Raw genomic sequence first — 13823 nt, forward strand, 5'->3', positions numbered from 1 at the left:
GTACACTGAGGCACTAATTAATGCAGCCTTGGGAACAACAAACTACTACTACGCATTTTTTTGTACCTGCACACAAACTACTTCTGTAGGCTACACACTTGTGATCTGAGGTCCAAACTTAATGTAAAATAAACCAGACATTCTGCTGCTGCATGAGAAACCAAAACATCCCTGAGAAGGAAAGACCAAGATGAAAAATTAGCAAAGCAATTATCATTACTGAAAGTAGGAAACTAATTTAAGTTTTTAATTTCAATCCTGTAAAGGTTGATTTCTAACTTGCAAGTAAGAAGACAAATCCTACCCTGGAGGCCAACTTACTGCATGTTCTTTTTCTTTTTTAACTTCTTTAGAAAATACTTGCCTTGCAATAAGAAAGTAGAGAGACATGGAGTTGTTAAGCTGAATTGCCCTGAATATTGTCTTACAAGTATTTAAAGAGATTTGTGATAATGAGCTCTTCTAACAAAGACAGGCAAGATCCAACTGAATAAAATTAAAGTTGGAAAAAAAAAAAATTGGAAAGAATTAAGGATTAGACTATTGGAACAAATAATGTTAAAACCATGGTATTTAAAAATCAGATGTTTAATAAATATTTTCTCATTTTATTGAAGCAACCAGCTCTCCTCCACTGCTGCTAAAGTCATTCACCTGCAGTGCCCCTTCCCAGGCTCTATACATGGCTCTCTCCAGAGGCTTTCCCCTGCAACCTCCAGCCTTTCCCTTCACCTCCAAACTGCAAGGCAGAGCAGCACGAGCACTGAAACACTTGAATGCTGCCATAAAGGAACAAAATCCTTCACCAGCTGCACAGCGGAAGGCTCAGAGGGTTCCCAAAGATCACTGTGTGGCTTTAATGCCTCTTTCCTGCATCCACTGCTCCTGACCTCCCTCACAGGGGGTTGTGTGAGGTACAAGGATACTCACCATCACCAGAGGACCTCTGAAAATAACTTAATGAAAACCTAGTGTTTGCTATGGTAACTCTGGCTGAAACTTAAAATTACCACCTCATTGCTTCTTTTTTTTTTTTTTTTCTCTCCAGACAAGATTCCTTACATTTGATACATGCAGATGGGCAGCTGATTGCTCCAAGTTCACTGTTGAAAAGGCTCATGAAGTTTAGATGGGAGGAGGTGGAAAAAAAAGCCAAGCACCTGGAAAACACTTCATTGCTTCTTTATTTAGATGCACCCACAGTACAGAGCCTCTTGAGCATGTGCAAAAGAGGAAGGTAACACATTTATAGCTGGGAGCACCATTGAGTTTGAGTTTCTTTGATACCATTTTTAAGAAAGTAAACTGTTTCCAAAGAATCACATTTGAATCCAAGAGTTTTAAGACCTATTTGTACTTTATCCAGAGGTGGAAGATATTTTTATTATTACTTGGATGTAGAGTAGAAGACATTTTCACAGTCTGGTTGGACCAGTCTACATATTTTCATATGCACCTTTTAATATATATAAAAAAGTTTCATTTTTCCCCCCTACCCACAGATAGTTAGATGCACCTAAGTTTAAAAACAGTAATGAGACCAGAGCATTCCTATGGGGAAAAATGAACTTTTGCTGCCCTCTCCTGCTTAAACAATGAAATGCTAAAATATTAATATCGATGAATCTAATGCTAACCTTGAAACAAAAAGCATGGCAGGTCATTCGGTATACTACAATCAAAAATAGGACGACAAGAAATGAATTGGTACTATTTATATTTGAAAACTCCTCATGGCTCCATGAGGTTATGAATATAACATATTTACAGCAGGTGATCCAAGTAACAAAAATTCTTACTCAGAGACGTCGTGATAAAAAGCGCACGTTTCTGTGGATGGGAAGCAACACTTGGATAAAAGTTTCCAACCAAAAGTAGTTCCATTCGCTTTCAAGATGCTGTTTCACAGAGTTCAAAATGGAAAACTGGGCTACATAAAATCTGCTGCACATACCAACATGAAGAACTAATTCATGGCTCACTCCAGAGCTGCTAAGGGAATCACATGAGCCAAATTAAAAAAGCTGTAAGTAAATAAAAACATTTTTCAACCATGAGCATCATCACCTTTGTTTTCTTTAAGGGCAACTGCTTTGGGATAGTGGTGTCACACAATTAAGAAAAAAGGGCATCTTTGTTTTCAAAGACAATACTAAAAGGAAGTTATGTCAGTTTTACTTGGAGGGGGAAGAATCTCATCTTTCCCACTCCTCACAAAACAATAAAGAGCTTTTTAGAGCTCCTCCTAATATATTTTCTTTTCCATCAAGTGAGAGAGCCTCAGGCTGTACTTACGCATGTATAATGCAAGTACAGCTGCTGCATTTCTTACTCAAGCAATTCTTGGCTCCAACACCCTCAATTTTTCCATATATGAGAACAGATAAAAAAATAAATTAAACCCTTTTACTTATACTAACAAAACCGAGATTAAATTTACTGTAACCCTGCTAGCGAACACTCCAATGGCATGAGAATACTTTTATTTAAAGCACTCCAACCTCTGGAAGAGAGACAAAAAACACTTGAAAGCAACGAAAGGAAAACAGTAAGGGAGACGTGCAAGATGAAGAAAGCAACATGTGGTCAATTCAGAGTGTATGAGAGGTTTTTGTTTTTTTACTTGTACAGTTGTTACATCCCCATGACCCAATGCCCTCGCAGCTCCTTCCTGTGAGACCAAGGTCTCTTCCCTTCCCCCTGAGACCAATATGGCCCAGGACACGCAGGACCACCAACGCCTGCCGGACGAGCAGTCAAGAACAGCACTGACACCAACAAAGGTGGTTTGTGGAACTCAAGAAGCAAACAAAAGCGTGATTTATGATGCACTGATCACACTTGGGCCCAGGGGCTGCCTTCCTCTTCCTCCTCCTGCAGTTCCAGCAGGAGCAGTGGGAGCCCTGCGGGGCCGGACACGGCGCTGGGGCTGCGGCACACGCGGGGTCCTGGCAGCAGGTGCTTCTTCAGGTGCATCACCCAGCCTTTAGAGTCAAGTGACTTCATAAGAACAGCACATCATCTCCTTCTCCTTAAAGGAACATTCCTTCTCAGAAGTGATAAATCATCTATAAATGTCAGACACTTCCCGCTGTCCGAGCAGCAGAGGCCATGAAATATTGCAACCCACCAGGTTCTGGTCAGTTTTGTATGATCAATAGTAGAATGACATGGCAAACCAAAAATAGTTATGAACAAACAACACTCACCTAAACTCTAAGTACAGGACAAGGTGCTTTTTCTAATTTCACATTGTTGTGTTTTACTCCACCAGGTGAAGAACATCAAGTTTTATTCTTCCATTCTTTCTCAGTTTTTCACAATGGAACAGTCTTTGAGCATGAGTTTGAGTCCACCCTCTTGTACTGTGAAATGATCATTCCACACAGAAATCACACTAGCACGTCTGGGTGTTTTTTTGTAACAGAAATAAAAGACTGTCAAAATCAATGGGCTAAGGGACATGATTTGTTATAAATTTATTTAATCTTCAGTATTTCAGCTTGCACCTTTGCTTCAGCACTTTAAAATAAAATGTTCAACTATGACAGTAACTGCCTAATTTACATTGAGTCCCAGTCAATGTTCTTAAAAGAAGCTCATAATAATCCCATTGTGTTTGGTGTTGCATATGACTAGTTCCACTGTTTTTTTTTCTCCCCAGAATTAACAGTGTCAAGTTCTTACAAAGCCTTGAGTTTACAACATTTGTGTGTGCAGACCCAGGAGTACAAACTGTGACCTGATAATCCTGAAACAGTCAGTAGTCTAGGAGGGAATTCTTTTTTACCTTTTTTCCGTGCCTGAAAACAAGAAAACTTCAAATTCTACTGTATATTTAAATGGTAGGAAGAAAAATATACAAGCTTGTATTTATACTGTATTTCTATCAATGGCAACAGGTCATAAATTCATGTTTGCAACTATCACAAAGACTCATGAACACCAATTCATTTTTATACTGTAAATACTGCTGGATTGATGGTTTAGGATTATCAATTCACTGTTGTCTTATGTCTATAACAGTTCAAAAGCATCCTGGAGAAAAATCCTGAAACACATACCTTCCGGTATAGAATAATGCAACTGCATTAGCTAAATATATACTGTACAGAAGTCTTATCAGCATTTTACCTACCAAAGATGTAAGATTCCACTTTCAAATACAAAGCAGATAGCCAATAATGTATACTTATAATACAGCCCTCTTCTTTTTGTAATTTTTTTTCCTCTTTTGTTTTAAACAATTTGGTCACAATGCACCTTTGATATAAAAGCATTTTAAACTTTATTATTAATACTCAGAACATTAGGATTTCCAGAATTTTTTTTTTTCAGTAGCATTTGTAGAACCACTTTTGGTAACAAATACAGTAGTTAGGAATGAGCATCCAGATGAGAATGCAGAAGTGTATTATCCAGAATCCTTTCCAGCTAAGACCATAGGGCTGGTACTGTGATGAGTAATAGTACTAGAACCACAAAACACTAGAGTATGTTTCTTAGAGGCTACATCCTCTTTTGCTGGAACACTTTATAAATACATATTAAAAAGTAAGGCAACAACTCCAAACTGTCCAAACTGCTATCTCAACTCAATTTCCAATTAGATCCATGACCACTGGAGATCAATCTCATGCTTGTGTTGTTTAGCATGTGTCTTTATTCTTTCAGAATGGTCCAATAAGAACATACTGTAATAATTTAGCAATTGGTGTTTCTAAACCAACTCTGGTACATGTGTCCAATGCTGCATCACTAATACTGGTTAGGTATTGAAGTCTAGGGTGTTACCACTGCCCATTTTTTTTCCATGGATTGTGGACACTAATTTGGATTTGCAATAAATAGGTGCACGAATCCAAAGCTCCCTTTCCTACTATGTTTATCACCTACTTGTTTTTTAATTCCTAATGTTCAAATTAAGGAAGCACCAGAGACAGCCTGGTACTAAAAAAATGCTCACACCAGTAAACAAAACTTTTATTCAGGACCAATGTTTTTCATGGCCCTGATCTGAATGGACATTCAACTTATGAAGATATGCAAAAGGAAAAGAAAGTCAAATTACAGTAAAGTTATCCAGAGAAGGAGGATGTTACACAAACTCATAAGGAAATGACAGTCTTTTTTCTCTTTTACTATAAATACACGTAACAGTTTAGCAGAAAGACAAGCTAAATTTTAAGATTGTTCACATTTGAAAGTTGTATTATACTCTCTGCTAACGATAAATAAGGAACAGGTCCTGACAATGGAATCTGACATTGCAATTTTCATCAACAGATCTTTGAAGACTGGTTTTAAAGAAGGGTTAAAACAATGATTATGTTTGCAAAGTTCTGAGAAGTCCATCTGTTGTCCAAACTTTGGATTAAAGTCCTTATTTTTTTCCTTTACTTAGAGACAGGTATATACAGTGCTGTTGTAATAATGAAACAAATGTGAAATCTACTGTAAAGTTGCACAATACAGAAAACTGTTGCTCCATCTTCTACTACATAAATGTGTGACTCCACAGGTTAATAATGCTGTTTTGTTTTTTTGTTAAGTTGGAATTATTCCATCACGTCTAAGACCTCTCTTTAATTCCAAATCCTCCAGTTTTTTCCACAGTTCTTCACGCTCTTTCTCTTTCTTCTTCTCACTGACAGATGAAATAAAACAAACAGTTAGCAGGAGAGAATATTTATGTTAAAAAATATATAGCTGACATTAAATAGCTGCATTAATTTTCTTGAACACAACTGCAATTGTCCTAACATATATTTAACCTTTATTTTTATATTTTCTTTTTTTCTTTTTGTTACCTACATAAATTTAACTAAACAAAGCAGTATGAGAAGAGCATAAAATGTAAGCTGAGCAAAGTGACAGTGTTCATAGACACGAATTTGCAATGAGTAATTAAAAAATGCAGTGGACTTTTACTACAGAACTGTCAAAATTATAAAAATTAACCATTTGGACTAAGTTAGGCAATTTTTTTTATGTTTATTTCTTTAAGATCTAATAAATCTTGTAAATCATAGCAACGTTCTAGAAAGCATTCCCTGATTCTTTTAGAATCACTACTTTTAATTACATTGACTGCTGGCTTAGGCACCAACCAAGGCAAAGTTCAACCTAGAAGATGTGCCTTTTGTTCAGTGTGTTACTCTTTTCCCACACCAAATTCCTAAAAGATCTATTTAGCATTTGCTTTAACAACAGACTTTAGTGGCTGATTTGAGAGAATTAAACAGAAACCTAACATTTACTTTACCTGCATTGTTTGCTTTCTAAATTTCCTGTCTCTGCCACAGCTTACTGTGAATAAATCTCCTTGAGACTGCAAGGCACAAAATACTTTCAAGTTCTATGACATCACCTTGTAGGTTTAGATGAAATGGAAGTCTAACAATGACAGATACACAGATTCTCTGCCAGTCACATTACAGAAGTCTTGAGAAATATTTCCAGGGATTTGAAACATTCCTACACACTTTGATTCAGTCAACATACCAACATCTGGCTCATTTGTTTGGAATTTTGATTTCCCAGGAAGATTTTAAACATATAAAAACCACAAACAATGTTCAGATAAATCCCTGAAGAACAGTAAAAGGAAATTAAGAGCCTATTGTTACTAGAAAGTATTTACAGTTAAATACAAGAATAAGTGAAATAGCCTTACATTTTCAGGCTACTTACCAATATTTATCTTCTAATCATTAAGCTGTATGTGCCTGCTTACCTAAAGGTCTGTTAGAGGATGATCACCTCATCCAACTTATCTATTTGACCTATCCTAGCCATTAATATTGAATGTGTTTCTCCTCAAGTTTTAAGTGATATCAAAGCTACCCTTCTGAAATGTGGTTTTATTGAGATGCTAAAGATTTTCTGAAAACATTAAGGAAAATATTCTGGCTTATACATTCAGATTTTAAAATTGTAAGAAGTAAATAAAAATGGTGAAATGGTTAGCACCAGCCTTGGTAAGAAATACAATGTCAGCAGGTGCAAAAGAAATTCTGTGTGCAGTTCAGCCACTAAACCTCCCCCATTATCCAGACATGGGACACACCACTGCAGTGTCTGGTCCTGTTCAGAGCAGAGTTTCTCTTCTTAAGGGGTAAAGTGCAACCACAAATTGATTCAGGTCACCAAGCTGCCTCGGTGAATATCTGGACTAGATGATCAGTCCTAAAACTCTCTGCCTTTTTGCTAGGAAACCACACAGTTTGTCTCAACTGCACTACATGACTGGCACTTATTTATCAATACATATCAAGAGTATCTGGCTCCTTAGTTTAAATATATCTCTAAACAAGTCTCTGCAAGTAAAATATCATATTAATGAACTAGCCTGTTATGTGCAGTTTTTTTTTTTTTATGTGCTATAAAACAAAGTGGAATGAAAGGCCAGTGACTCCAGTCACACAAGTCAAAAAACTACAAAAGCCAAGAGACTTTCAAGGTTGGACTACCCTAAAAACTTCTGCTGACATGCAGTGCCCTTTGCACTGCTTGGGTATAACTTAAATGAAGTTGCAACTGTTCAACGCTCCTGAAATTTGCTCCTTTTTTTCACCTAATCTTTGCATAAGGTGAACTTTTGAGAAAAGATGCCGCACTGTAATGGAGAAATAAAGATTAGGAAAAATGGGAGAAAAGACAAGAAGCCACTGGAGTTGAACTAAAGCCTCTATGAGTGGTGTATTTAATGGATCCTACATGCTGAAAGATTCAGATATAGCAGGACCACTGAACAAGAAATAAAAAGGTTGAGAGATGTCTCTTTAAGATCACATCCAGCCAACAAACAGCAGCTTGGAAAATCGTATCTTAGGGATTTCCCTCATGTCTCTTTCCAAACCTCAGTCTAACTTTTTTTTTTTTTTTACAGTCTTTAAACAGAGTGTTACCTTTAAACCCTTGTTTTCATTTTATCATTAAAGATCTTGATACACTTAAGTGTTTTGGAGTGTGGAGTCAAAAAGGAATTGCATGAGGAACGTGGATTCCTCATGCAATGGATACTGTATTTAATAAAGCCTAAAGAACAACCTGCACACAACCTCACATCCTGCAATGAGAAGCCTAACGAGCAGGCAAGGGCAAAAACGGGGCAGTGTCTTTTATGTCTGAGAGTCTGCAACTGCACCTGAGTGTAAGGGGAGAACTAAACTGCAGGCCTTGTGCACAGCTGACAAAAAAAACTTTAAAAAGTTACCGCTGACGATCTGACTTGTAAGTGGCTGTCAGCTCGTCAAACATGGTGCTGTTCATTTCCATAAATGCCTTCAACACATTGTAGACTAAAGCCACAATAGCCCTGTGAAACATGGAAGAAGAAGAAGAAAGAAAGGAATCCATTAGTTTCAGGTGAAATCAAACGTGAAATAAAAAGTGTCTTCTCTTCCCAGCCTTTCTGTGACCAATTCTGTTCCTGCAAGTATGGTTATGTAAATTCTTCGATTGCAGTGAAACTACTTTTGATTAACATGCTTAAAGGTGAGAATCAGCTTTCATGTCCCTACTGACTACTGAAATGGAGCAGGCCAAAACTCTAAGGTAAAAGGCAACAACAGAAAGCTATTGCATATAACTACAGTCTCTTCCCTCATGCTGTGGAACAATTCTAAATGCAACTTCAGAGATTCAAATCATCAATGCTGGCAGAAGGAACAGAATTCAAACACAAAATGAAAGTGATTCATATTTCCTTATGATTCTTCTATGAAGCTGAATATTCAGTGCATCTATGCAAAATACAAAGCTGTATTACAAGAGTGATTTCCTTGTGCTCATATAGTTCATATTCATTTTCTCTTTCACAGTTCCTGATCCACTACTCTGGCTGTCATATTCTGACCCATGGCTGCTTAAGAAGCAGCTCTTCAGCCAGGAGGCAGTGAATCAACAGTACAAGTGCCAGGAACCTTTGGAGCTAATCCTTACAGGACACACAAACTATGTGCCATTTCCCACACACCCCTGTCTCTCTCATCTCTAAATAAACTTTCATTTTTGTTGCCTATGTGAAAAATTTTCTTATAAATATAAAAATTCTTTAAATAGCTCCTTTCTTTTAGATGTGTCTTTACCTGGCTCGTGTAACAAAATTCCTATGGATATGAAAACTCTGAATTGGGATACTGGAATATTCTCATTACCAGAAGCATCCCAGTGTATAATATTAAAAAGTTGGAGACGGGTACTGGAGTACTGTGCTATGAAAAGTGTCTTTTTGTGACCAGTGTTAAGTTACAGAGGCTTTCCAGCAGCATTAAATTTGTCATGGAAGCACACAAACTTCAGAATTTGACTAGGTACAGAACAAAAAGACCAATGTTTGAAAAGATGAAACATTTAACAGTAAGGTACCAAAGCAACTGGGACCTGAACATAGCACAGCTCATTAAAAATACTGGGTTTACTAAATGCTAATCATCTTGACTTAGAAAAACTTTGCAACTAAAATAAAGGATATATGTCATCTTACTGTAATAGAATTTTTCATAAAAACACTTTTTACTAGGTCATTCAGTTTAAAATAAAATTGCCTAATTATCACAATATCAATATTAAGTAACTGCTCAATTATTGTCATAGAGAACAGCTGAATTGAAATAAATTTAGTAAAAACAACCCAACCTAAGAACATACTGTCTGTATGTTTCATGGATGTTTAAAAAAATGCCAACGCCAAAAGTCTCCCAGAGGTATCAGCTGATGATACAGCCACAAAGCTTTATTAATGCCAAGTGATATTCTTCTACACAATTTACAATCAGGCTTAAAAGCCAACCCGTTTATAAAAAAACTGCGTAGGAGAAATACTTGATGAGCAACATTTTTCCTTCAATAACAATGTAACATTTAATTTCTTCTTTTTTCCAACTTGGTAGAAGACCTATTTTTATCCTACAAAGTAGTGATTTTTGTACACATACCAGTTAATTAAAAACATTGAGACAAGCTCATGTGCAGACTAATATATATTGTCATTAACAGAGCTGCACTTGCTCAGAGCAGCTTTGAGTCTGCATCTCTCCCATTCAGATGTTCTTCAGCAGACATTCCCTGAGTTTATCAGTGAGATGTCAAATGGTAAGAGATAAAGTGTAAATGCACAAACTTACGGATTCCAGTGCTCTTTAGAAATCCTGTAAAGGCTGGAAAACATGATGGGAAGTATAACGTTTGAGTTCTCCTCTATCAAACTCATGATGTATTCATTATTCCAATAATACAGCGCTCTTTCAGCCACCTTTGAGACAAAGAAATAAAATATTAACAGGAATTCAGACACCTGTAATTTTGTGATTTTCTGATAGAAAACAAATCACAGATAAACTCTACAAAGGTGACCTACCAGGAGTCATTAGTTTTGGAATTAAGCTACTCTAATCAGTAGCATAACATGCATTAATGGAATTAATTTCTATCCTGTCTGTTCTGACAGTTCTGACCAGTTCTCATCCCACAGCACCCACTCTATTTCCTGAGCAATGTGTTATTGCTCACTGAAGACTGGGTGCAGACACAGCATCAGCGCTGCAGCTGAGGAGGGGAAAGAGCAGACAGACTTCCCATCACCCTTTCCCTCAAAATCAGGAAGAGTGCAGTTGGAAAAAGCCCAGCAGTGCTGGGATACCAGAGGAAGGAGACGGGGAAAGGCCCAATAGCTGGGCTGGATAGGAGAGGAGAAATCTTAAGTGTAGGGAAGGTACTAAGGACAGTAATTACCCTGGGGAAGAGCTGAGGGTTAGGAAGGAGGATGCTGCTCTGAATTGTAATTTTAAAAAATATGTAGTCCAAGGAAGAGCTGAAAAGTCACATCTGTCTTTGTGCCAGGACAGATCAACAGGCTTAATATGGAGACACTACAGGCCATGAACTCTATATCCTCTTCACATACCCATTTACACCCCATTCATTCCCCTTCCTCCCATTATACAATGTGATTAAAATAGGCTACAGTTTGTGTCACCTCTAACCAGACACGTGGTTACATGGTTAGAAGGAATCAAGTCAGAAAACAGAAACTGCACAAGACTGCCCCAAAAGCAGGGAGCAAATCCATCCTCCGGGGTCTATAGGGCCAGCACCTGTCACCCACAGTGAGAAGGGCTCAGAGTCTGCTTGGACACAGGTTAAGGATTTGTGAGGGGCTCAGGACAAGCTCTGTGCTGTAACCCCAAACACCTCTAACAAGTTATTCATGGAGCTCAGACCTAACCTCCCACCCCAACATATCCTCTTCCACTGAAGACAAGTATTTAAAAACATAACATAAAATAATATTTACATTTGGGGGGAGTTATGTTTGAAACTGAGACTATACATTCCTATATAAACAATAACCTCTACCACTGACCTGAAAATGAGGGCTAGAGACACACTTGGCAATTTGTTTAAACAAGGGTTCCTGGATTTTGACAAATTGTGATGGTTCAATTACATCCAAGATTTCCTCCAGCTCTCCTAGGAACATGACCTAAAGACAAAAAGAAAGCATTGAATGTAAAACCTGCAAATCATCTTGTTCTGCAGAATGCTGGTAACCTCCAAATTCTACTGCTTCAGGAAGAAATGGAAACCTCACTAGCTCAGTGAGACCCTCTCTCAAAAAATGTCATCAGTTCTACCACTGGCAGCTTTTGGACTCAGTCCCTTAAAACAAGGACAAGTTTCTTCTTCAAGTGCTGCATTTAAAGTATTTTGAATGAAATTCAGAATTGCACCAGTACATACATCCATGCTGAAAACCTTGTCTGATACAAAGATCTGAACAACCAAGGCTTAAACTTTAATAACTGAGGAGATTCTCCTAATTTTACCTCATTTTTGAGAGCAATATTGAAAATAACAGTTTTGCTGTTTCACAAAACCTCACACTAGGGAAACTCTGATTTGCATCTGAAACAAAAATGCACATGTGTAACTGAATCTTTTACATGTTTAGCAGGTAAACACCACGTAAAAGATCGTTCATCCTCACTGGAAAAATACTGCCTTCATATATAAACAATTCCAAATCTAACAGAGTTTTCAAACCTATCCTCAACTGTTTATTTTCTCCTTTCTAAAAAATTCTTTGCACCAGTACAAGGAATTATTTTGTGAATAGAAAACCAGACTTATGAAACTTTTCACAGTCAAAACTGTTCAAAAAACTAGAATTAAAGTACTGAAAAATCATCTACAAGAATACCAAGATAATTATTTAAAGACTCTCTGCTTATTATGTTTTAGAGCAAAATAACACCTTTTTTTTTCTTTGTAATACTAGCATATCACTTACCTCTTTCTGACTGCAGGTTTTTGGCCAGAATTTCATTAAACCTCTAATGACCTAAATTAGAAGGAAAAAGAAGTTAGATTTTTTACTTTTCTCTCTACAGGGTAAACCATTTGTAGTGAAAAAAAAAAAAAGTATGAAAGAAATATTTACTGGTTCTGTGAGTGAGGGGTCTTTCTCCAGAAACTGTACTATGCAATACGCCAGCTGTGAAGAGGTAAGAATTTACAAAAACAAAATTAGAACATTTCTATTAAAAAAAAAACACAAAACCCCAACTTTTTTAAAAAGAGACACTTAAGGCAAAATGCTATTCAGCTCTCTCAAACTACACCCAATTTTAGACTGAGATGCACAGTTTGCCTGTGCAAATCCATTCAAAGTTCAGTTTATAGGAAACAAGAGGACACTTTACAAGAACAATTAGAGTGACAAAGTAGAATGTAAAATAAGAATCAGAACAATTTGGAATTCTAAATACAGTCATACAAGCAATGTTTTAAAGCTTCTGCTACTCTCTTAAAGTGCAACATTTTACTAATTTTATACAGCAAAGTCATGAGAATTCTTGCAAGATGAGTCGACACAGCTAAAACCCGGAATAACATACTTAGAAAGCAGAGCTTTATCACCATAAGAAATACTGAAAATTTTCACTATCTGAAAATCAGAGAGAAAGGCAACAGAAAGCAGTTATCCGAGGAAAAATTACATCATGAAAGCTGAAGGTATAAAAAGATGTATGAGAGCATAAATGCTGTATTAAGGAATCTGTGAGGGAGAATATTAAATGAAAAAATGTGGGTATTAGTATTCAGAAGGTTGTCAGGGTGAAGAAGAGCCTTGACAGAACAAGACTAAGGAAACCCAAACATCCCCTTGGGAGAGAGAACGGGAAAGGCAAACTTGTGAGAATGAGAAAAGAGCAGAGAGGAAAACCTAGAGAGAGAGAGCTTAACTACTAAATAAAATTTCCAAACTATTACAGATGTATGTTATGTTTTTAATTACCTAATCAGAACAGAAGCTAGATATTTATCATACAAAGGATACTGAATTAATTGTTTTAAAAATCTATTGTATTTTTTCCACATTTAGAATTTTCCCCCACTTTTTATGTGAATGTAATTAAATTTACAAAGCAACATATAATTCTTACTGAACAGAAAATATTCTCATAATTTCTACCTGTGCATGGAAGAGTGATAAACTCCTGACTGTGTGTAAAGGGATCAGCACCTTCACCAGAAACTGTTTATGCTCTGCCTTGAGAGGTAAAGCAAAACCATTGATAATACTGGAAATTAGAGAAGAAATATCTGTTAGTGTCATCATCACAAACAGCAATACTGAGGTCTGAACAAGCACTTTCTAGATTAAAATATATTTAGCAGTCAGGAGCTGTTTACAAGCAGCACTTATAAACAGGTGCTGACTTTGGTCCTGCTTTATATTAGCAGGGCACTACATATCTAGGTAGAAATCCAGCTCCCATTAGGAATAACCACATAAACAGCTGCACAAACCTGTT

The 13823-nt window shown here is 36.8% G+C and overlaps 1 protein-coding gene across 6 annotated transcripts in view; it reads right to left on the bottom strand.

Annotated features, from left to right (window-relative positions):
- Positions 1 to 1161: 1161 nt before the first annotated feature.
- Positions 1162 to 13823, bottom strand: part of PPP2R5E (protein phosphatase 2 regulatory subunit B'epsilon) — a 78310-nt gene continuing 65648 nt past the window's right edge. For 4 of the 6 annotated variants that reach the window (XM_053945077.1, XM_053945076.1, XM_053945081.1 and 1 more), the window contains 7 exons: positions 13481 to 13589; positions 12446 to 12499; positions 12296 to 12346; positions 11369 to 11488; positions 10131 to 10258; positions 8219 to 8320; positions 1162 to 5647 (listed from right to left, as the gene is read on the bottom strand). In XM_053945077.1, the coding sequence (XP_053801052.1) occupies positions 5548 to 5647; positions 8219 to 8320; positions 10131 to 10258; positions 11369 to 11488; positions 12296 to 12346; positions 12446 to 12499; positions 13481 to 13589 (664 nt within the window). In that variant the 3' untranslated portion in view covers positions 1162 to 5547. Of the gene's footprint in view, positions 5648 to 6265; positions 6332 to 8218; positions 8321 to 10130; positions 10259 to 11368; positions 11489 to 12295; positions 12347 to 12445; positions 12500 to 13480; positions 13590 to 13823 lie in introns of all 6 variants that reach the window. The other 2 variants (XM_053945079.1, XM_053945078.1) reach the window with 2 other exon arrangements.

This window comes from Vidua chalybeata, chromosome 6, assembly GCF_026979565.1.
Source record: "Vidua chalybeata isolate OUT-0048 chromosome 6, bVidCha1 merged haplotype, whole genome shotgun sequence".
Taxonomy (NCBI): domain Eukaryota; kingdom Metazoa; phylum Chordata; class Aves; order Passeriformes; family Viduidae; genus Vidua; species Vidua chalybeata.